Here is a 23,536-nt window from a genome sequence, read left to right as displayed (position 1 = left end):
TCTGTTAGCATAACAGATGTCATTAATTGTCAGTCAAAATAAAGCTATAAAATCACGGTTGTTTTTAAAGATCAACTTCTTTAATGATACATACCAGTGTTATTAATAAGCTTATAAAATAAATTGTCTGCATGTCAATACAAGAGAAACATTAAGAAATCAACAGTGATCAGGAGAGGGATTTCAATTTCTGTAAAAATTTAGAAATGAGTCAAGAGAAGATAATGAACAGAAGTAAGTGGCTGTGACAACATGAACGTGAATTACATCATGGTGACTGTATCAATTCATCGAAAAGAGGGCAGGTCAAGGATCAAGATATTAATGGGAGATCCAGTCTTAAATGGGATGTGAAAAGCAAACACCACGGGTGGATGATGAGGCATTTTTCTCAAGTATCAGCTTCTTTGGGTGAGTTTGGAACATCGGCGATGCCCACTCTCATGATACAGAAGGGAGGTACTGACGGCCTTGCCTTTGTATGGTGACACACAGAATGACTGCGGTACAATCCCACTGATCATTTGTGAGGGGTTAGGATTATAGGTTGGGATATCTGTGAGCACATGAACTACAGGGTTTTTCACAGCACATTTAGCAGTACTGAAACTTTTGGTTGTTCAACTGTGCCTGCTGTTTACACTTCATTAAAAGAAAAGCTGCATGAGTAGCTAACCATGTCCCACATGTATTGCTTCACAGCTTATTTCTGCAGTTACAAGCAATTCAAAACAACTACGTGTTAGAGGCAAGCCTCTGAACTTATCAAAGTAGACCTGTCCATCTTACCTCAAGACAAACAGTATTGCACTTCAAGGTTATATTAACTGAGTTACAGAATCTCTTTAAGGTCTGAAACATCACTTACGCACATCCATTGCGCTACGTATCTGCTTAAAAAGACAAGAGAAATTAACTTAAAATTAATACTGCAGGGTACTGTGAAGATGACAAAGTGTAGGCCCTCTGTGTACTTATTTCTAATGCTTAAAAGGTTCTTCCACGATGACTGGTTAGCACAGCAGTCTGCAGAACCGGCCGCGCCGTTCCATTGGCTCAGTGGTCCAAGATGCGAAGATTGCCTGATACAATTTTGTTCTCTAGCACGGCTCCAGCTGGGATGTCAATTCTGTCGCCATGATTTGCAATGATGATAACTGTTCCCTGCATTCACGGAGAGGAAAGCAAGTGTTCAGAAACACTGCTATAGATTAGCTCATTCCAAGTCAACATTTAGTGCTGTCTGGAGGACCAGCTTAAGTTTCAGCTGTGCAGCAGGCAGATCCTGCATGTATTTCAGCTGTTTCTGCAAAGACGTTTTTTGCACAGAGGTTTAAAGCAAGCAATATTGGCAGCATTGTAATTATGCCAGCATATTACATACCATCAGATTGCAAACAGAGGTGATAACTTATTTGAATATTAATGCTTGCTGTATGTGCTTTGATCGTGCCTGCTTGCTTTTTGGTGAAAAAATGTTCCCATGTTAGCTGGTAACACAGCTTACCATCACAGCTACAAGACAAACAAAGTGCCACAGATCCTGAAGAAGCATTGAGAAAGAAGCTAAACTGGTTAGCTCCAAGAAAGCAAGAATCCCAAACTGAGGAGCACGGACACACAGCTGTAAAGCCAACCTGCAAGGTAAGGTAAAGGTACTTGCCTTTAATGAAACATTCTTCCCAAATGTAACATCGCCTGAAACTGTGAGATGATCCAGTTCCAGCATATCTGGAATACTTTCAAACCTCCGCAGGTAATCCTGAACCTTTGGGGGAAAGGAAAGAATGCTGCCTGTTTTAAACCCATTTGTGGACTAAGACGTGCATGGGAGCTGCCTGAAAATTCATTTCAAGTGTCTTTCTGGAATCTCCATCTGACAGCCTGGAGAAGAGAAGGCTGCACAGAGACCTGAGAGCAGCCTTGCAGTATCTAAAGGGGGGCTGTAAGAAGGAAGGGGACAGACTCCTCAGCAGGGTCTGTTGTGACAGGACAAGGAGACATGGTTTCAAACTAAAAGAGGAGAGGATTTAGATTGGATATAAGGAAGAAGTTTTTTACAATAAGGGCGGTGAGGCCCTGGTACAGGCTGCTCAGAGGTGGGGGATCCCCTCATTTTTAATATATTTGTTGCTATGGTCTACTTTTATACGAAGGGAGAAAAGAAAAAACAACTCAGCATAAGTATAGGAGTTTACCTTTGTGAAAGAACTTCCCAGTTTGACAAGAGGAACGGTTGGAAATTCACGCTTCTCGCTCATTGTTAGAGATCCAGCATTAAGACTATACAGATTAGACATCACAAGCAGGAGATCAGATGTGGTCTTAACAGGCAGAAAACGACTACGAGGTACATTTATTCCCAGAGAGTTCTCAAAACTCTTAATAGCAGCACCAACTGCAGTCTCCAACTGGATAACGTTCAAGCCTCCATCCAGAGTCTGGAAGAGAAAGCTCATGTAAACAAGCAGCAGGTGAAGGTGCATGGTGCTAACACAGCTTAATTCACAGTTCTGCATTTAGCAGCAGACTGGCTCCTTTTTGAAGGCAGCAGCCCTTGCTTAGTTACACAGGAAGAAGTACTTCTTTAGAGTCCGTTTGCTCCAAACTCTTCCCAGCTGCTTACCTTTGGGTTAACGATGATCTCCATGTCAATAGCATTTTTCTCTTGCAGCCTTTTAATTGCAGACAGGGCAATCCACAGATTGTTCGTATTGAATATTTTGAATTTGGAGACAGACTTGAATTCATCAACGTGTGCTTTTGGGACCTGAGCTATCTCCACCAGTCTCAGCTTGTTTTCATATTGCGTGAGTGTCCCACCCTGCAGGGGTTAAAGAAGCAGCTTTAGGTCCTGTTCATGAGATGTCAGCAGAGAAACCACCCCCCCACCCTAAGCACACGCACTGCTTTGGTGCCATTTAAAGTTGAGCCTCAGTGAAAACTTGTGTTCACTGGGTTACTAATTATAGAGCAAGTTTAAATTACAGCTGTCCAATGATCACATTTCAGATCACCAGAACAGTTATTTCTGTTAATTAAAGTTGTTGGCAATCTTTTGCAAATGCTGTTTTTGTCAAAAACCACCTTTGGCACCAGTTTGCTACATTATGGAGCAAAATTTAAATAGGTCTATTAGTTGTGCTCTCTTGGATTTTATTGAAGAGACAAGTGGTACTTCAGCAACCTGGACTCTCCATGGATGAAGCTCTGTATTTTTATATAGCATTTCTGTGGTTTTAGAGGACTTTTGATATCTAACAAACAGGGAGAAAGTCCTGTTCCCCTTATCCTATTTAAGAGAACAGATACAAAGTTCTGTTACGGCAGATTTGTTGTGACAAATTACTGTCTGCTAGCAATACCTGACACACAGCCTAAACATCGGACAAGGTGTCAAACCTGCACTTTGTGCAAAGTCACGTGGCTGGGGCAGGAGCGGCTTTGCAGCCACGACAAGCTGAGCTGCATAATGCATGCACTTACAGCTGCATAAAGAGCTCAGAGTTTTCAGTCAGTTTTTACCATCCCCAAACTGCTGCCATGTGTAAGTGACAGTTTGGAGAAGGTACAGAGGTCATGACCCATATCATGTGGAAATCATCTTCAGTAACCAGCCAAGTTCAAGCTGTCCCTGTCTGCTGGTGCCCAGAACCTCGATCCAATTTGTTCCTTTAATTAAAACTTTACAAACTTGCTGATTGTGTGCCACTCAAATTAGACCACAGCCGACGTGTTAAAAGGTGCCTGAAATAGCTATAAGAAGATTTAATGCGTGTCTGAATTCACACCTAGGGAAGAGACAAGAGGCTTACATTTGCAGCAACGTGAAGGCATTCAGACGTGCTACACAACTATTTGCATTTACCTTCACATCTGCCCTGGTTTTGTTGGTGACTTCCATGACAAATTCACAGCGTTTTCCATTGGGTGGGTTCATAAGATGATTCAGAATATAAAGGTCCACTGTAGCACCCAAGTTATCTATATTGGATACAAAAATATATTCCTTCCCCTCTGCAATAAGGTTATCCAGCAGACCGGAGTTATAGAAGCTGCCATAGATGTCTCCATGGCCTGGGGGATACCAGCACTCCGTATTCTCTCCTGAGTAAGATACATCCTTGGCTATTGGCAGCAGAGTTTCCTTGTTAATTCTAGGATACCTGGGAAGACAACATTTTCTTTAAGTTCTCACCAATGCCAGAACAGCACCAAATAAAACAAAACCACAGTAGTTAACGTTCAACTGCATGGGCTTCTTTCATACCCTTTTGACTCCAGGCTTTCAAGGTTAGCATAAGTACTCTGAATTGGAAGAGTCATCCAAATCCTGAGCTATAGCTAGGAAATGCAGAATGCAATCTCTCAGTCAAGGATTTAAAACTGCAGTCCTCAGACCAAGCAGTTTTTCTCTGATATGCAGCTTTACAGCACGCCAAATACACCTCCAACATCATCAGCCACATCAAACACTTTGGAGTTTGTTCCATCTCCCTGAGAGGATACCAGAGCCCTGGTATCCTAAAAGCAAATTCGGGAATCAAGTGGCCAACATCCAGTACTCCGTTACACACAGTTCTTGAGACTGTGCCCCATCCTCAATCCCTCTCTACTTCCAACACATTGCCTTTGGCTCTACTTAACACTGACATTTCAGTCTTTCAAGAAAATGAGATTGAATATGGGTGTAGAAGTCCCTGTTACTAAACTAAAAGCCATTTGGAATATAAGGAAATGCAAGGTATGTTCCCTTTCACTCAAGTAGAAAAGTTGTTTATACCTGCTTTGATTAAAGGTATATATTTTCACTCGGGTGTGACTGTATTTCTGCAAGATTTTCTTTGTGTCTTCATCCGTGTTGAAGGAGTTCATAAGAACAAGAGGAACGTCGGTGTTGTAGGTTTTGTTTAAGTGCTGAGATGAGAAAGAAATGGTAAATTCAGCATGAATGTTTAAGTTTAACTCCTAAGGATTTGTGGAAAAAGGAAACAGGTTTATTAATCCCAGTCTGCCTCATCTAACTATTAGATAAAAGGAGTACTCTTACGCTAATTGAATGTATTAATAAATCAAGTGAAGGAAAACAAAACCTTGTGAAGTATCTAAGGTAATGACCATGTTAATTAGCGTACAATTGATCTTTGTTTCTAAATCTGCATGAAGATTCAAGATTTCAAAAGCATTGCAAAACGATCATTTCAAATTTCAGCCAATTGTTGGTTACGAAAGGCTCGCTTTCCCCCAAATCATTAAAGTCTGTGAGGTTGCAAAAACTATTCTGCACAATAAGCAGTTTTGAGCCTTTTTGGTAAGCCATGAGATGAAAGAGTATCAGGAGTACATAATGGATAAAATGTTAGTGTTTAATTATTTGGACATCTGGAAAACAGAACTGAAATACACCCATGTGGACAGCACAGCAAAAGGAAACACATTGGAAAACAAGACAGTGTTTCACCAAAAGAGAGTGCAAAAAACCCACAAAATCTACAGTGGGTTGAAAACTTGGTACATTAGATCACCTTCATCTGCTGGGAAATGTTTGGGATCGTCCACCTCTGGTAGAGGCTGTACCACAACGATCCTTTCGAGAAAGCACCCACGAGAAGGGAAGAGTAAAGCTGCATTAGTTGGATAAAAATGTAAGTTTTCTATTGGAGTAGCTCACGTACATGGGGGAGCCACTCCAAACAAAAACCATGCAGAGGCACCAATGGCTGGAGATCTAGAAAGCAAGGAGCAGGCACAACCCATCTCCTACTCCAGTGACCATCCTAAGTATCCACTGCGAGAGGAATAGTCAGCATTAAAATCATAAGTGAAGTGCCCTCTCTCAACACTAGCAGCTGTTCTTTTATCTTGTTTCCTCAGAGGAAAATCCTAGCCAGCACTTCCATCACGAGTGTTTCCATCTGACAAGGAACTCTGAGCTGCTCTGGAGAGCTTTGTTCCAAGGGACATGAGAAAAGCCACCCCCAGACCTGCATCTGGAAGGGTCAGAAGTCAGCTCCACAACCTGATGCCTTGTGTTACAGGACACAACCACCACTGTTCAGGGTTGGTGCACACAGCTGTGTTACACTTCCAGTAACGTGCAGAGAGGACAGATGTAAATCCCCAATTGCTCCGTCCTTTTTGTCCACGTGTGCTGCACATCACTACTGCCTGTTCCTTCCAAAGCAGTTCTCTGCTTTACCACTAGCGTGGTGACCAAGCTCCCTTTCCTTCTCTCTTTTGGTAAGTCTCTACTGTGATCTCTCCTATGGCTCAGATGCTTCAGCGCATCTTGCTTCACCTCATGTAGAAAGGGAATGCTTTATTCCAAAGTACAGCTCCAAAAGCCAGCACGCAAAACAAGAACTGGATTCCAACTCCCTCTTACCTCAAAAAGGGAAAGCATGACCACTTATTGGGTCTTGTATTCAATTGAAACCACATTTGTCACAGGAAGGGTTTCTGTATTGGCAGGAATTTCAGCTCTAAGTGGGTTTCAGAGTAGGTCTCGAGCACACAGATCCCCTCAAGCATCCACACCAGCACTCAAAGCATATTACAAATTACCTCAATCTGCTGAACCGTCAGATCCAAGAAGGTGTTCTCATTCCGTACCCCAATAAGACTTTTGGGGCCTTTACAACCCATGCTTGTGCCCAAGCCGCCATTGAGTTTCACCACTACCAGCTTGTTCAGGACAGAAGCAATGTTATCGGGCAGTCCTCTGGCCTTTATCTTCTCATAGGGCTGGATCTGTAGAAAGTAATTTGTTTATTTCAAGTCAGATATTTGTAGTGAAATTGCTCTTTCCTAGAAACTTCAAATCTTAAAATTTGCTAAGAATACCCTCATTCTCTTATATGATGGTAGAACACTTGCAAAATGAGTCTACAACAACCTGCTTTGTTTCAATAAGATAACCTATTCTCTGGAGCAGCTCTGCAGCTTTGTGAGACCAGCCACCAGCAGCTTCATCCAGAAGAGATGTCTCAGTCTCTTCTTTCACACAGGAGGAACTGACACAGCGGTGAGAAGGGGGCACAGAGGAAGTCATGCCAGTTACACTGGTTACCACAACCCCCTTCTCTTTGTGACCCATCTAACCCTTCCTCATTAAGATATCCCCCTTCAGCCAGGATCAGTTTAAGAGCACAGGCTTTGCACGCCCGTCCCAACTTTCCATCCTCAAGCAGCATAAAGTCACACCAGTTTTTTTGATACATTGCAGTAAGGTTTTCAGAGGCAACATTCTTGGCAAAAAGACTGGTTCTTTGACTCAGTCTAAGCCACCTGTTACTCCAGTTACTACCCTGATATAACCATTCATCTCTCCAAATGGAAGACAGGAAGCTCCTAGTTCTCATCCTGATATTTTCAGGATGTGTTTACCAGCTCACATCAAAACTCACAGAAAGCCTTCTACCTTGCTGATAGCTATATCCTGCAAGTTTAAAAGCAGTATAAATAGAGTATAGGCTGCTTTTGGGGTGACAGATGGAGAGCAAAATCAGGCTTGTAATGAAAGCCAGCATGCTTTTCATTAAGCACTGCTTCTCTGTAATCCAAACCACCTAAGTCAAGGAAACACAGCTAATAATGCAGTGATAAGAACCACGCCAACACTGTTAGAGCAAAGTCAATACAATTATTTTTTAACCTGCCCTTCTAGAGATTTTCTTTAGCAGAAAAGTCCCTGTGCCTCAGTGCTGTATGTATTCTAGCAACAACAAATTATTTCTGTGCTGATAAGGGATGTGTAAAATCCACAGCTGATTACCAAAGACAAACATGTGCTTAGCAGTTTTCAGAAGTCTGTTAGCTTGGGGCACATCAGGCTGGGGTTCCAATGGAAATTCATGTTGTGCTGGAGCAAGAATCACGTTTCTTACTCAGATGTGAGGAACAGGGAGGAGAAGTGCAGCTCCAGCAGGGCACAGGTGGCAGATTAGAGCACATCCCTCACATTAAGGAACCTTACGCAGTATCTGCACAGCGTATGGTGCATTTTTGAAGATCACTCCACAAGCTGCAGCATAATAACTGAGGAAACTGCCATTACTCAGTGGAAACTGGCCCAGGAAGATCATGATGCAGCTGCTTCGATTCGTTCCACCTAGAAATGGTTCCCAGTGCTTAAGATACATACTCCAAAAAACCCCAAGCAATTAACTGGACTTGAAAACCCCATTAACGATAGAAATGTTTCAATCCACATGCTCTTTACCAAGCTCCTGCATTGCTACCTACCGGTAAGTTTGGACTCACTGTACTTCCCTGTTTTTCAAAGCAACAGAGGTTCCCTATGCTCAAAATCCTTGAGACAGCACCTTACGAGTAAGGTGAGGAACCTAATGAGTAAGGCACAAACTATCCTGTGTTTTCAAATTACCACTGCACTCAAGGTGAGGTGATTTTGCTTGCAAGAGTTAATTATGAAAAGGGAAATCATGCACTGAAGCCTCCACTTTCCAGTATGTCACAGTAGCAGACGTGGTGGTTACACAGTTTTTATTTCACCCTTTCAGCAAACTAGCCAGAAGGGAAACAAAGTGTTATGGTGGCTCAGGCAGCAAGCAGCAACACTATTACTGCTGCAGCCATGTGCTAGCATCCAAGTTCCCTGGAGAAAGGAGTTAACTGATGAAACAAAGCAGGTGATGATGGCATGTCAGTTTCCATTCAATCTGCAGATGATAGCAGTAGAAAAAATGCAATTTCAGATAGATCTGTCAGTAAGATTTATGTGCATCAATAAAAGATGAGGGGAAATTTGTCAGCCAAATCATTAAGTTCAGCGCTGACCTTAGGACAGCCACAAGTTTGATCCCTACAAATCTACCTTTGTTGCCACAATTTGATTCACTTGTCTACAAGGGGTGGTTTTCAAGCAGTGCTTTCAGGGTGTCCCAGCAGTTTGACAGCCAGTTTCTCAGTTTTGACTCCGTATCATGAGACTGAAATCACACAATACCTAAACAACAACGCACGTCTAAAGCAACCCACCAGAAAGTGTACTAAATCAAAACGACTGCTCTGATTGCTGCTACCTCAAACGAAGAACAGACAACAGGCTCCTTCCTTATTAACTATCTTGTCTAAAACAGCTCTCCAAGATCCCTTGCTTAAAAAGCCTGACAGTTTTGAATGCATGGCTTCAAGTGAGAACTACAGGATTTGTTGATGTATGGGAACTGCTGAATCACGGCCTGAACCTCTGATTGACCACCTGAGGCAAGCACTGAGTCAGCCATGGGAGCACAGGTGAAGGCAATTCAGCTGTGCTGCTGGAAGGGGTGGAGCCTGGCTGCACCTCTCCTAGACCCATTTAAGAGCTGGCTGCCAGGTAGGAAGGATCTCTGCTGGAGATCCCTCCTTCAGAGTCTCATAGTGAGCCCAGGATCAGGTAAGCATCCTATCTATTCTGTTGTGATGTAATAACTGTGTAGCGAAGCTCTCTGGTATATCTCATAACTATAACATCTGTACATTCATTGATTATACATTTACCAATAATTTATGCAAGATTCTATTGTGCATCATCTACTGATAGGCACCTTAGTCTGACTGCTCCTCTAAGGAAGCAATAGAGTAAGACTTTCCAGCTTCCTCATGTGAGGGTGTGACTGAATTCATTTTAGGCTAAAAAGAAAAAAAAAACCTATCTGGCAACTTGAAGAAATTAAGCAACTGTTCTAATCACAAACACATCTTCCCAGCCAGTCGCAGTGCCTGCTGCTAACAGGATTGTACCCTGTATTGCTCCACGAGTCACAGGCAAGGTAAGACACTGTCAGTAGAAGAGAAACACTCATCCCTGCTTGCCTTGCTTTCCTCTCCTCAGCCAACTGTGCTGCCCATGCCCTCCCCTACATCTATTTGCTGGTTCTGACCTCTAGCTAGCTGCAGCCTATTTGCAACCTGAACCCTGGCACAACCTTCTGCCTCCAGGTTATAAATTATGCTCAGTTGCATCATCCAGAGAAGGCAGAAGGTAGAAATAAGTAAGGAAAAAGACAGCTGAGACTGATAAGAGGGAGGAAGGTGGAAGATAAGGTGACAGCTTGAAATGAATGGAGTCCTAGGGCATGGGGGCGAAAGACCTGAAATAACAAGAAATCAAATGCCAGTACACCAATGTAAGACCACTAAGTCTTATCAAAACATTCCTCTTCGCATTTTAAATTTCACAGCAGGATTTTGGAAGCATCTCCACAGTCCTACTTCAGCAAAGGCTTAAAAGATGGATAACCCAGGATAAGCAAAATTGGGAGCAGCCAAATGTGGCTCCAGAGCAATTCAGCTGCAACTGCGTGCCCTGGCCTAAAAGCCCCATGACAGGCAGCCCCAGCACTTGGCTTCCCCAGCAGGGGTTCCAGGAGGGCTGTGGTGAGGAGGTGGGGGATCACAGCCCCAAGCCTGTCCCACACCACAATACCATGCCCTGGGGATCAGGGAGACTTCTTTTTAAATTGGGGTTTGTGCCTGTCAAGTCTGTGAGGTCTGTTGATCTGGCTGTGTAGGAAGCAATCTTTCCTTGGAAAGGAAACTGCAAACTCCAGAGGCAAACATGGCCTCAGTGCTCCCTCAGCACAGATCCACTATCTTGCCCTTTCCTTGCTTAAAGTATGTTTGATAAACAAATCCAGCAGGTAAGTGTGCTGAAAAGAATTATGCTCTTTTTGTTTTTCTTTTTTATTCAGAGACTTGCTCAAAGCCTAAAAAAAAAACAACCAGAGACTATCTGAAAGAACAGTCTACCTGAACTTTGTACTTCTGGTAAATGAACAACATCTGCACTTGCGTGACATTGCAATATTACACAGGGAAAATGTCCTGAACTACGAAATTGCCTGATTTTGGAGTAGCGTGTTCTCTGCCTCTAAGATGCACGAGATGTGAAGTCCAATGACTCCTGCTTGCTGAAAGAAAGGATGAAGCAGGCTGCACTGCTTTCACACAGCTTGTACTGCTTCTCTTCCAACACATCCAGAGTGAAGGAGGACAACAGAAGGCAGACTGACCACAGCAGCTTACTACAGGAGGCGAGCTGCAAAGTGAGAAACTGGACCTACCCATCTGTAGCAGGAGTCTGCATCTCTCCAGGCATTCTCAAAGATTCTTCTTCCTCCTCTGCAAGGGGCATTTGTTCTCCATAGCCCTGAGCTGTATCCCTGCACTCCAAGGGTTACTAAGCACTGATTCTCACCACTTGCATCTATCCTGGCCTCTGTCGTCATTCTGCCACCTGCATAAACCACGACTGCCCAAAGAACACCAGGATGAGAAGGTTACAAGTCAAGGCAGCTGTGGCAACCTGGACAAACACCACGTCAAAGCTGCTTCCTAAATACCCACATCTTCCAGACTGAAACAGGACCATTTCAGACTGCCTGCACAGTCACTTTATTTTACAGAGGAACACTACAACCCTTCAGCAGGAAACTTATGACCAGCAATAGAGTTATTCAGTTAAATTAAGACAGAGAAAGCTTTCAAGTCTACAGAGTTGTTTTATTTATAACTCAGCTGAGAGGCTCATTTCTTCCAGAAAGTGAGATGCACAGAATCAGGAGACCGGCATTTAAAAAAAGACAAACAGAACATACAGGACTTATCGTATCCATGTGTTATGTGCTCTGAAACAAAGAGTCTCTTGAAAATATTAAGAGGTGACTAAATGAGGAGTAGAAAAGTCAGCTACTTAGGGTATGAGGAAGTGAGAAAACATTATATATGCCATACCTTTCCTACTGGGGCAGAAAGGCTGGATTATCAAGTCGACTGAACAGGAAGCTTGGATGGCAACACTCCTGACAGAAGTAATGATGCTCTCACTCACGTAATCGTACCTCAAGGGATTGCCAATCAGCTACAGCTGACCTGACAATCACTAGATGCTACAGGTTTGTGGACCCTGCCATCAGCAAACCTAGAGATCTTGCACGGCATGCCCTGCATGCTCCTGGGGTAACTGAGCCAAGCAAAACTGCACGAAGACCGCAGCAAGAACAGCTCCAGCAATTGGTTATCAGCAAGCAGTTCTGCAGCCTAAAGGCACACAATAGGCTGATCTTGCTTCAGTAACACCTTAGTATCTCCAGGTGTCTCTCTTCTTGCAACAGAGCACATGAGCACAACTACAATAATCCGAACCAAAGCTACAGCAGCAGCCCTGGTTGTGTCCATCAGAAAGTGACCTTTTAAAACAGCATCCACTGCATTTTCTGCAAGATGAGTTCAGTGCTGCCTGACAGCACAGTGTTGCAAATGAGAAGACTTCAGCTGCTCCCACAGATGCCTCAGCTGGTTCAGAGCAGGATGCTCGCTTGCTAACATTATGCACCCACACACACTGAGTGCCATGAATGTACTCTGAGGCCATTCAGCAGGTGGGAGGGAGAGAACTGGAAGGCCACAAAGGCTGGTAAAGCCTGGAGCAAAACCACAGCTTGGAGATGAGCATGGCAATGAATTTGCATGTCGGTTCTGGTCATCTCCTCAATGCAGATCAAAAGGACAGAATAATTCAAAGGAACCTTCAAAAGAACTGAACCTTTTCACAAGAAATTCATTGCTAACCGGAGGCTGGGAGAGGACAGGGAAAGAAGGGATACAAATAATGTGCAGTATTCTAGATCCAACAGGAAACATCACCATTTTCATCAACCATGCTAGGTAAGAATAACACAGAGGAATGCACAACAAACTTGAGGCAAAATGATTTCTACACAAAATCCTTTGCATCTCCCACACCCCTTTTGTTTCCTTTTCCCTTTTCTTTCAGCTACAACAAAACTACGTACAAGAGAATCCCTTAGCAATCTTCTGCATGCTATGCAAGGATCTTTCATAGCAGCAGTTTTGCAGAATGTTGAAAAGCTTCAGTTCTGTTTGCCTATCATCCAGTACAATATTCCTCTCTTACTTCAAATGCACATCCGTTCAGAAATGCCATCTGTTCAGAGTCAGTTTATTCTATCCACAGTCCATTTATTCTGCTGTACTTTCAAAAGGGAGCGTGTAGAACAAATGAGAGAGGCAGGATATGGAGACAGCATTTCAGCAGTGTAGGATGTGTCTGAACAAACTACAGAAGGTAAAAGATCCCAAAGGTTTTAATCATGGATTTGTCAGAAAGGCAGGGGCAGCTGATACAGACAAGGGGTCATAAACGCAGGAACTGACAGCAGATATCCAGAACTGAGCACACACTGTTGTTACACCTCCTACCCACTCCAAAATCAACACCACCCCTACCAGGCTGCCAGTGAATTTCAAACATGTAGCTGAGTAGGACACAAGTCACACCCAGTGTTCAGGTGTTGGCTGAAAAACAGAGGGGAAAAAAAATAGTTTTGCCTTTAAAGTCTCACTATGTTCTTCTTGCATCATGCACAGCACAGCTCTCCAAAAATAGAGACTGCTGCTCAGTTTGCCTCAAAATCATTCGCTGGAGTGCCAACCACCCCTTTTTGGTCTTCACTATTGCACTAGAAATGAGCTTATGCAGAAAGCCCAGAGCAAAAATCTGATGCCAGTGAAATCAACGATTCTACCCCAACCCTCTTTGTCAAGGACTGAGTTCATTTGCTGTAGCTCCAACACAAGATCTGTAACTCAGCCTAAATATTTCAGTTTCTTTTGGCACAAATGTTGGAAACGACAACTTGGAAATGAAGCCCTGGACCTTGAAGGGTCTTTAATTCAGAGAACAAGAAATGTTAGGAATTCAAATTCAAGCAGGATCCTTCCAGCACGTGGACTGCTAGGTATTGGTGCTATTACTGAGCAGTTGCAGGTGTGCAGAGGCTCTAAAATGCAAAAGAGCTGCCTCATTACCTACAAGCATATACAGGAGTAGAAACTGCTCCAGAATAACAAAAATCAGTTCCTGCACTCAGAGCTTGGAACAGTGGACTTGACAAGAGAGGGCCGATGAGAAAATACTTCAGGAGTAAAACTGGGCAGGAATGACAGGACTTACAGATGCGTGATTACAGTGTTAGTCATTTCCAACGAACCTTGAAACTGAGGTTTGGGATTCCTCTGAGATGATATCTAGCTCCATTCAGTTCTGCAGACAGTGTCACAGAAGTGATTTTTGGAACAGTTCGCATGAGGCAACACTGGGAGTGTGACTAACGTTTCAGAAGTACTCCTACAGCAGGGACATTTGGGAGAGTTTGCCAGAGACAAAATGAGCATCGGGCCACCACCGTGGGTAGACAGGAAAAGAATACACCCATCTTAGTCAATATTGTAGTCACAGAAAAACAAGGTAACATTTACTCAGCACCAAAGGGCAGTTTTAGAAAGAGCAAAAATGAACCCTTCAGACCTGCTTTTAGAGTTCAGGATTAGGAAGACATTTTAGCTTTGATAAAAAGCATGTCATTTTTTCCTTTTCCTTCACGATCACAGCTCACCAAGGTTGGAAAAAAGACCTCCAAGATCATTCAGTCCAACCACCCACCTACCACCAGTATTTCCCCGCTAAACCACGTCCCTCAGTACAACCTCTAAATGTTTCTGGAACACCCCCAGGGATGGTGACCCCACCACCCCCCTGGGCACTCTGTGCCTCACCACTCTTTCAGTGGAGCAAATGTTTCCTAACATCCAGCCTGAACCTCCCCTGGCACAACTTGCTCACACTCAAACTGCTTCAGATGTTCACTTCACATCAAGGATGAGGGTCTGCATTGCTATTCTGAGGTTAACTCAATCACTGCAGTTTCCTCAGAGGCCCCCAGCAGGGCTTTGCTACTGCTTCCAAGTCAAACAAGCTGATCACTGCAATCTACATCAATAAGATTAAATTACACTTGCTGTGTTCACGTTCTTTACTTTGTCTCCTACTTAACCAGGACTTTAAGTGCACGCTTTCTTCTCTGAAGACTACAGAAATGGGTCAGCTACCACTGTAAGCCTTTAGACATACAGAGGGAAAGCATCTGGAATGAAAAAAAACAAGAAGTTTATCAACATGACATGTTAAACCCACACAAATGGGTTCATCATCTAAAGCCTACAACTTGCTTGCCCATTGTTGTTAGCTGTCATACTAAAAACAGGGGGGAGAAAAATGGGATATTAAAACACAGTTATTCTTACACTGCAATCTGCTGTCAGGAATCTTTACTTGTCCATTGGTATTTCAAAAAGGAACAGAAAATGACATTCAAAGAACAAGAACCGTGGATAAAACGTTATCCATGAAGATAATGAAAGACCCATGAAGTCTGATCAGAACTTCTTCTCCTGCATAGCACAGTCACAGCACTGGACAGAATCCTGGAGCAGTTTTCCTACTCAACCTGAGTCTCAGAAATACTTCATGTAGAATAGAAAATTAGAAGACAAAGCCTAAATACGCCAGAACCTATTCATGAACTCTAAGCTGTTAAAATCTTGGTTGCATTTTTGGGTGCTTACATGTACATGTATGTGTGTATGTCTGTACATATTCACATGCAGCATGGGAAGGAAGCTTGTTTGAGGGTATTTTTCTCTAGCTTTCCTCTGTGACATTTTTGCTATGCAATTTGGAGTTCATGCTAGGAAGTAGAATTTCAGCCAAGAACAGGCATGCATCTCACCTGAGCCAAAGCAATAGGATGGTGCAAGAGTCTTTACTATATACTTTCACATTACTGGACAAAAGTTGCTTCCTAGCTGAGTGATAGAAATGAGCATGAGCCAGAACTGGCCATAAGGAAGAAGAGAGATACCACCTCTAATCCTGTCATCCTTTCAGGCCTCTGTGACCTTAGACTAGACCTTTTTAAACAGCTTGCCTTGCCTGGGAATCCCCAAAAACTTGTTTTAATGTTTTTTCATCCCTCTTGCTTGACATTTGCTCCCAATATCCAATAACCCAGTAATTTTCAGTCCTTTATAGAACTTGAATTTTTTTCAATGAAAGTGTACAAAACTTTAGAAATGGACAACAGCTCTCCCTCTCTACAAAGCAGTCCATTCATTAGCATCAAACTGCTGTCATTTAATCCCAGGCTTTATTTTGACACAGAGAACAGTTTATTCCCTTTGTTATTGCAGCTACCTTTTTACATATTTAAAAGAGCGATTGCTTCCTTGAAGCCTCAGCCTGCTCTAGACTAAAAGCAAGCCCTTTTCTGCAGCCTTCCTTGTAAGATGTCACCTAGAACTCCAGCTTCTTACCTTGGCCTCTTTATTCAAGGTGGAGTTTTTTTCCCCAAAACAACATTTCATTCAGTTTTACAGTGCGGAAGAGACAGACATCACGTGTTTCCGAAGTCAAAAGAAAACACTCAGCCTTGGAAAAAACCCTATCCTTGCTCTAAAACAGCATCATTCATCAATGCTTTAGAAAGCAGTGCTGCATCTGTTCTGGAAGTAACTGGACAGCCTGTCTTTCAGCTGCAAACAGAGCCCTGACTGAATCACCACAGAGGCAAAAGGAAACCACAAATGTGTGCAGGGACACAGGAGTCTCACACCATGCCAAGATTGCTGCATTGGGAACAGCAAGAATTTGTAACACAACTACACCGTTCGTTACGCAAGAGCCAAAAGAACAGCCTTGGGCCACAGATGAATCAATAAAATGAGGTTAGGCTTAATGGGAAGTGTTTATTTCAGTACTAAACACTGCCAAAAAACATTATTAGTGCTTTCTCAGCAGCATCTCAAGTGGAAGGTTATCCATTATAACAACATAGATGGCATTATAAAATGACACTCAGAAAACCTTACAGTCAACAGCTAGTTTCAGATTCCTCACTTCTACTGAGCTGCTCTAGATTACAGAAGTTGCTAAACGAGCTATATAACCCAGCCCACTTGCCATATGTCCCTTTCAAATTATTTAGCAGAACGGATTGCTGGAAACAGTCTCATCTGAGGCGTGCCACCTTCTCTCACGGGCAGGAAAAAAGGGTGACAACAAAGGTCCTTCCTACTAGCTCTTTAACAAGAGTTACCATTCACTCAAGAGAAGGTACCAAATGGTAAGATGGCATCTGTCCCACTCAGTTCCCCTGTTCAGGAACAGTTAAGAAAATAACACTGGATCTTGATGCATATGTTGAACAGGACCTGATGTTCATGAACACACACAGCATATGTCTGTAAATTATTATGTCTCAGCTAGGACCCCAAGTGTCATCCTACGTGATCTTACAGGACCAGGGAAGTTCTATCTTCTCCAGGCAACTACAGCATTTGTTGCAAGCTGCAATTATCATCGTTATGTTCTCACAGACTGTCACTTAATTGCAACTTACAGAATCTTCTGGTGGTCTCTGAATCTTCCCCCAGTCCACAGATGGTCCCTTCTCCTGTAGGAATCTATGAAATAGCTTCTTAAATCCTTCCAGGTCCTTTTTAGTGTGCTACAAGAAAGAAATACGTTAGTTAACAAAGGTATTTATTGCTTACCTTTTAGATCATGGAAGCATTATTACAAACTTGATATAAAGCACACTCCCAAGAATAATTTTATCCACATACGAAGTACAGACACACTAAATTTTAAGTAAAAAGGTGCCAGAAGACCCTCTTCACTAAAGCTCAAAATAAGAAAACAACAAAAACAAAAAAAATGCCCAACACATTTTGGACAGCTAAAAGGTCTTCAGTCAAAATTACAACCAGAAGAATCTGGCCCAATCTTTAGGATAACAGTTTTACCCTTCCTGTATATAATCTGTAATGGATTACAGAGAACCTTTAATAACTAAAGATGATTAAACAGTAGGTAATAACTCTGCCATGTGTTTTGTATGGAACTGAAGTCTCCTACAGACACTGCAGCCATGCTACTCTTCACGGCATTAGAGAACATCCTATAAACAAGGACTGCATCGTGCTGTGATTTGTCCCCCTGTACAAAATTTGCTTCTGTCTCCTGCCCCTAACAGACTTCTTACCTCTAACTCATTTGAGGGCGCAGTTGCGAGTATTTTATCAAGTTCTACTTTCATTGAATACGCCAGCTCTTGCCGAATGACTTCCTGGAACTGCGACGGGCCGGCCTGGGACATTGCTTTGCTGAAATCTTCAATGAAAATGAAATGCATGAGTTCAAGGGAGTGAGTAAACGGATACAGAAAACTAACTTACTTATACTACAGACAGCTCTCATGTTTCCTTTATAAATATATGGGGGCTGCTCCGGAATAATGCCTCCTATTTCGTTATTTCGTCCCACAGCATCAGAGGCAGAATGGCATCCAAACTGGGAGTGCCTATGAAACAAAGGTGTGGAACTGATTTCCTCCATGAGGAAATAATTGTACCCACTGACATCTGTCGATGCTTGCTGAGAATTTAGGGAGACCAAAGAGCGGATGTGAGCACAGAGAGGTGGGAGGTGAGTTTCAGCAGTGGCAACAGCAATGTGAAAGACACGTTCTGGATGGCCACAAACAACTGCCACACCAGGAAATGAAGAGTGCTTCAGTCAGCTCACTCTCCACTGCCAGCATGAGATGATTTGTATGTCAAAAAACGGTGTTTTGTAGCCAAGAACTTACTCTACCAAATAGTGTTATTCTGCTCTCTGCATCTGTTGTAGTTTCACGGGGAAGAAGTAGGAAGCATTACTTTTTGAGTACCCACATATATATAATCAATTCACATGACCTAATCTCAGTTTTATTACTGTACTAGCACTTCAGGAATCCAAAGCTTTCATTCCTAGTAATTTGGAGAACAGACCTTAACTTGGGAGCAATAAGCAACAGCCTTCCTCTCAAAACCCTAAGAAAATCCCCAAAGATCAATGATCCATCTCAAGAAACATCCAGAAATCCATAACAGTACTCTTTTTATTGCTGTGCAGCTAAAGAATTCATGTCCTACCACATCTGCATACTTTAGCAAGTAAAAAAAGTGAAAAAGCCATTCAATAAAGTACGTATTTTACACAGAACATTGCGATCAAGGGTACCCTTCTGTTCACACAACCAAATAAAACCGGGGTTTAATTATTTAAACAGTGCACTTTCACAGAATTCTCAGTTTGCTCCAGTAAATATTCTCTTACTTTATCATATGAGTATTTTCACACTACAGCGCGCACTTCAAGTTACTAAGCAACCCAGAGAATTAGTCCGTCTATCACTTCAGCATTTGCTTTGCTTTTGAAAGTGATAAGCTCCATAAAAGTAAAAAGAATAAGTACACAAATGGACTACACGGTGAAGTCCACGCTGTCAAAGCACCTCACAGAAAGAAATGGAAGATAACTCTGCTTTATTTTCCAGAAGAAAGCATTTGAAGTGAGTGGCTCCTCAAAAGACATTCCCAGTACGTTCTCTAAAGACCTCAGTTAATTTAATTTCGGCCAAATCCCTTGAGCAATCACTTCTCTGTAACACAGAAAGGTGCTGCCTTGCCAAATATAGCGGGGATTTAGAAACACTGTGAATAGTAGTGCAAAAAGGGACAGGAGCAAACTCTGCAAATGAACCAGTGACAGGAAACACTGCTGGAAGCAGCAGCCATGTTTCAAGTTTTCTTGTTTGGAACACGCGTTAAAGTCTGCTGGATGCCTCGGAAAGTCAAGAGCAGTTCATTTTAATATGGTTCTGATTATAGTTTTGTTTTGTTTTTATTTTTTTATCAAAGTACCCTATGGCCTCAGATTCAGTGAGAGTGATTCCAAAGGCCACAGAAGCCATTTTCCTGACCGCATCGTTTTGCAGGTAAGGAACAGAAAACAAAACAAAACAAGAGGCAAAGCGCTGCAGAGCTCTCTGTGCTGCGATAAAGGGGGAAGGTGAGCTCAAGAGGAACATTACAATTAACAATAGGTCTGTTTTTTAAACCATGCCCTTCGTTTGGCAGTACGAGCAGCTCATAGCCTGGTAGGTGTCCCTTCCCAGGTGAAATACGGAGAAACACGAGAGCTCTTCCTTAAGGCTCACCTCCTCCTGCAGAACGATAAGGAGATCTGTACCAGCCTTTGAGCCCACACAGATTGAAACACCACTTAAGCTTTGGGAGAACAACAGCTACAAGATATTTCCAGGTGTCTGTAACCCTCCCAGCTGTGTGCTGCAATATACGGCTGCAGCCAGAACAAGGGCGTCCACTTCCAGCAGCTCATCAGCCTGTAGAACACATGAAGCTCCTGCTATGATGCAACACATCCAGCAGAAACTCAGCAGTATCCAACAGGGACCGGCATCCACGTTGCTGATCATGTTTTGCTTAAGGCAGAGCCACGAGCCTCTTCCCCAGGCTGCCACATACGTAGGAGAACCCAGTTAGTCCACAGTGGCCAAAAGACTTGTCTCTCCCAGATAACAAGCATTTAGAGACTGAGTAATACCACAAACAAACCAAAATGAGGCACAGCAGAAGTAAACACATGATAACGGCCTCGCTCTCTGCGTGGGGTCCAAGACTTACTGAGTGTGCTGGATCACCAAGGTCCTTGCAGAGCAGCAAAGCCAGGCTCCTGCGGGTCAGCCTGCCACAAGATCGCTCCTCACCTCAGCCCACAGCTGCCTTGGCTCTGTGGGGACATTTCCACAACTACCTGGTCTCACCCAGCATGTCAGGAGCCAGCTGCCCGTGTTTGCAAGCCAGAAGTTTTTAAGCATTTATCTTCAGGTGCAAACTGGGATTTGGACTGGAATGGGGAATGATGGCCCTCTGTAAAGGTTGTGTAAGCACTGCTCCAAACTCCTGTGCTGCTGTCCCCTGGGCACCGTGGGGAAAAAGCTGGTGTTTATGCACTCCAGCCTACCGACTGCAGGAGGACAGCTGCAGTCCTCCATTGTGAGCTGCTGTTAAATTTAACAGCCCAGGTTAAGGTTTATTTCCCCCTTCACCGTAATTGCAAGGAGGACACGGAAAGGCCAGTGCAACTGCACTGCTAAAAGCAGTCATTTCCTATCAGCAAGTGACATTTTCTGAAGCTGCAATGGAAAGCAGTTACTGTGCCTCTGTAAAGTCAGATGGGAGGCTGGGGTGCTGGAAGAGCTATCAGGCTTCCAAACTACTTTAGAAAATAAATGCCTCCTCCAAGCATTCTGCAGCCATCAGCCTCAGGTTTCAGACAAAGCTCACTTTTACAGGATCAGTATTCTTCACACACACGTAGTTTTAATGCCTTCAGCAGGAAATACTCCCTCAGTTAAGCCACTGGTAGGATTTCATTCAAACCCTGCTGCCCACACCCTTAGGTTCTACTTTGCTTTGTGCCCTTATCTCACAGCCAACCTGCCACTGTCCTCACACCAATGTAAACGGCAGGGCATTTTCAAGTCCATCATGCATGGCTTTATAACTGACATTCAGGGAAAAAGAAGAAAGATTAAGCTACTGTAAAGGGGGTCTTTGTGAACGATCAGCAACAAAGTAAGAGACAGACTTCCTCAACTGCAGTATATTACCTCTCTGCCATCCCTATTTGATTATATCTATGAATATTAAAAAAGAGGAACGAACAAAGCTTAGTTTCGCTGCCCCGAGAGCCCTCTGTCCCACTCTGAGGAGGATTTCACTGCCTTGGAACACGGCACACAGGAGAGAGGTACAGGTCAAGTCAAGCAACAAGTCCTCCTAGGGAAATAAGAGGATCTTTTTGGGCTGACGGTTACAAGTTTTAATTCCTTTTGCAATCCAAGCAAGTGTGCGGGAAGAGCTACAGCAGAGAATTATTTACATCTCCGTGGAGCCAGCCCGTTCTCACAAAGATCCAGGAGGCTGATCCGTAAGTTAAAACATGCAGCTGAACTTTAAGCACTCCGCTCGTGAACTCGGGTCTGATGGTACAGAGCAAATGCCTTAACTTCCACCAGCTCTGCTCCAAAGTTCAAGGCAATTTTTATCCCTGACAGGGATAAAAGCCTCATAAATACCGACGCTGCAGCACACAAAACTAACAAACAGCCCTTCACTTGATACTTGAGAACTGAGAGCACCCACTCAACCTTTACAAACTTTTTTCTTTCTACTACAACAGGCCACGTCTGTCAACATACATTAGAGCAAAGCATACATGAAGTGAAACTCACAGATTCTCTCCCCTTAGCGAAGCACGTCAGCACGAGCTCGCCCACAGGCTTGTAGCCCAGGGCGCTCCTTGCCAGCTGCACACACCGAGGGCTGAGAGGTTACGCAGTGCAATTCTGAGTGGAGCTGCTCATGCTAAAAATACCACCTGACACCAGCAACGTCTCTCAGGATAACAGCAGAGAAGCTCAGGGCCGTATACTTTTTAAAAGAAAGCTTTCAGCGCCGTCAAATTCTTGGTGATGCTGGGAAAATTTCTGCTCTGATAGGCTTGTTCAGTTGTCTTTATCCCCAAAAGAGATAGCGGAGTGTCTCCAGCTTTCTTTTTCCGAATAAAGGGGAGATCCTATAGGGGAATGCCTCCAGTAGACTAAGAAAGGGAGAGACCCTATGGAGGAATACCCCCCAGGAGATTCTCCTTTTATTCTTCTCTGTCCTTTGGGGATAAAGCTAACAGAGAAACCCCATCTGAGCAGAAATATTCCCGATCTCTTCACACAGGTCATCACTGCTTGCTGCAAGACGGGGACCTTCATCAGGAGGCCAAGATAAGCCAATTCCCCTCAGAAGCTGGGTTCCGATCCTATTTCTGTCCCGTGTTCACAGTCTGAAGGGAGTTATCTCATCTCAGCGCTGCCACAGCGCTATTCCTGCCCCGCGTCGACCTGTCGGTGCGCTCACACAGCACGGCTCTGCCCGGCGCTGCACATCCATGGGAAAGCTGCAGCGGCCCCCCGGAGCCTGCCAAGCTCTCGGCTTCCTCCCAGCTCCCCTCGCAGAATACCCACGGATGCCCACTACAGGCAGCGCGACATCCCGTAGGCCCGCGTGGGTTTGCACCGAGAAAGCCCGGAGGCGCAGAACGCGGCAAAGCACGCGCGCCCCGTTAGGAACACCGGGAAAGAGGAGGGCAGGGAAAGCATTCGAAGCGCCGACGTGATTTTTCTTCCTGAAACGATCACCGTTTCGCAATACGGGAAGCCGAAACTCCGGCCACATCCGCGGGGCAGACCCGGGAGGAGCCGCGGGGAGCGGAGCGGTGCACAGCGCGGGGCACCCGCTTACCTTTGGCGAAGGACATGATTGCTCGCTGGCGAGCGCCGTGCGGCTGAAACCTGAGGGAACCGCGCCCGGCCCGCTGCGAAGGGCAAGGCACCAACACCGGCCCCTCCGCCGGCGGCCTCCCGTCCCCACGCAGCCCGCCGCGAGCCGGCAGCCCCGAGCGATTTAAATTTCATCGAGGGCAGAGGCGGGCCCGCAGATCGCCGGCTTTCGCCACCCCTTCCCCTAACCCTCCCCCGGGCTGGGCCTCCCGCCTCCGCGGGGCTCCCGCTCGGGCTCCTCCCCGCTCCGGGACGCTCCCGCCGCCCCGCCATGCCCCCGCCGCCGCCTCCCGTCACGCGAGCGGCCCGCGGGCCCCGCGGCGGCCCCGCCCCTCTGTGGGGCCGCGCGATCGGGCCGCGGCCCCGCCGTACCCACCTCGGCGTGCCGGCGCGGAGAGGGGCGGGGCTTCGGGGGAAGGGGGCGG

General features: G+C 44.5%; 1 protein-coding gene and 1 long non-coding RNA gene across 2 annotated transcripts; one reads left to right on the top strand and one right to left on the bottom strand.

Moving 5' to 3' along the window:
- Positions 1-58: 58 nt before the first annotated feature.
- UGP2 (UDP-glucose pyrophosphorylase 2) lies at positions 59-23,263 on the bottom strand. Its single transcript, XM_048935277.1, has 10 exons — positions 23,074-23,263; positions 17,910-18,037; positions 17,265-17,372; positions 6,565-6,750; positions 4,784-4,917; positions 3,869-4,166; positions 2,627-2,824; positions 2,199-2,441; positions 1,664-1,768; positions 59-1,164 (listed from the first exon to the last, which is right to left on the bottom strand). The coding sequence occupies exons 1-10, from the start codon at positions 23,087-23,089 to the stop codon at positions 1,057-1,059; spliced, it is 1,524 nt and encodes a 507-aa protein (XP_048791234.1). The 5' UTR covers positions 23,090-23,263; the 3' UTR covers positions 59-1,056.
- Positions 6,760-14,838, top strand: LOC125688797 (uncharacterized). The gene is made up of 3 exons (XR_007374880.1): positions 6,760-9,400; positions 9,714-9,776; positions 10,698-14,838. It is a non-coding gene; the product is annotated as an uncharacterized LOC125688797 (long non-coding RNA).
- Positions 23,264-23,536: the final 273 nt, after the last annotated feature.

The sequence above is a fragment of the Lagopus muta genome, chromosome 2, assembly GCF_023343835.1.
Source record: "Lagopus muta isolate bLagMut1 chromosome 2, bLagMut1 primary, whole genome shotgun sequence".
In the NCBI taxonomy this organism is placed as follows: Eukaryota; Metazoa; Chordata; class Aves; order Galliformes; family Phasianidae; genus Lagopus; species Lagopus muta.
The sequence above is the reverse complement of the archived record's forward strand: the minus strand, read 5'-3'. Positions and strand labels throughout refer to the sequence as shown.

Bases quoted from the DNA above. Each gene is read 5' to 3' on its own strand.
- UGP2 (XM_048935277.1), bottom strand. The intron at 4,167-4,783 runs GTATAAACAACT...TTGTCTTCCCAG, and splicing joins TATACCTTTAATCAAAGCAG to GTATCCTAGAATTAACAAGG. The intron at 1,165-1,663 runs GCAAGTACCTTT...CCGTGAATGCAG, and splicing joins GGAAGAATGTTTCATTAAAG to GGAACAGTTATCATCATTGC.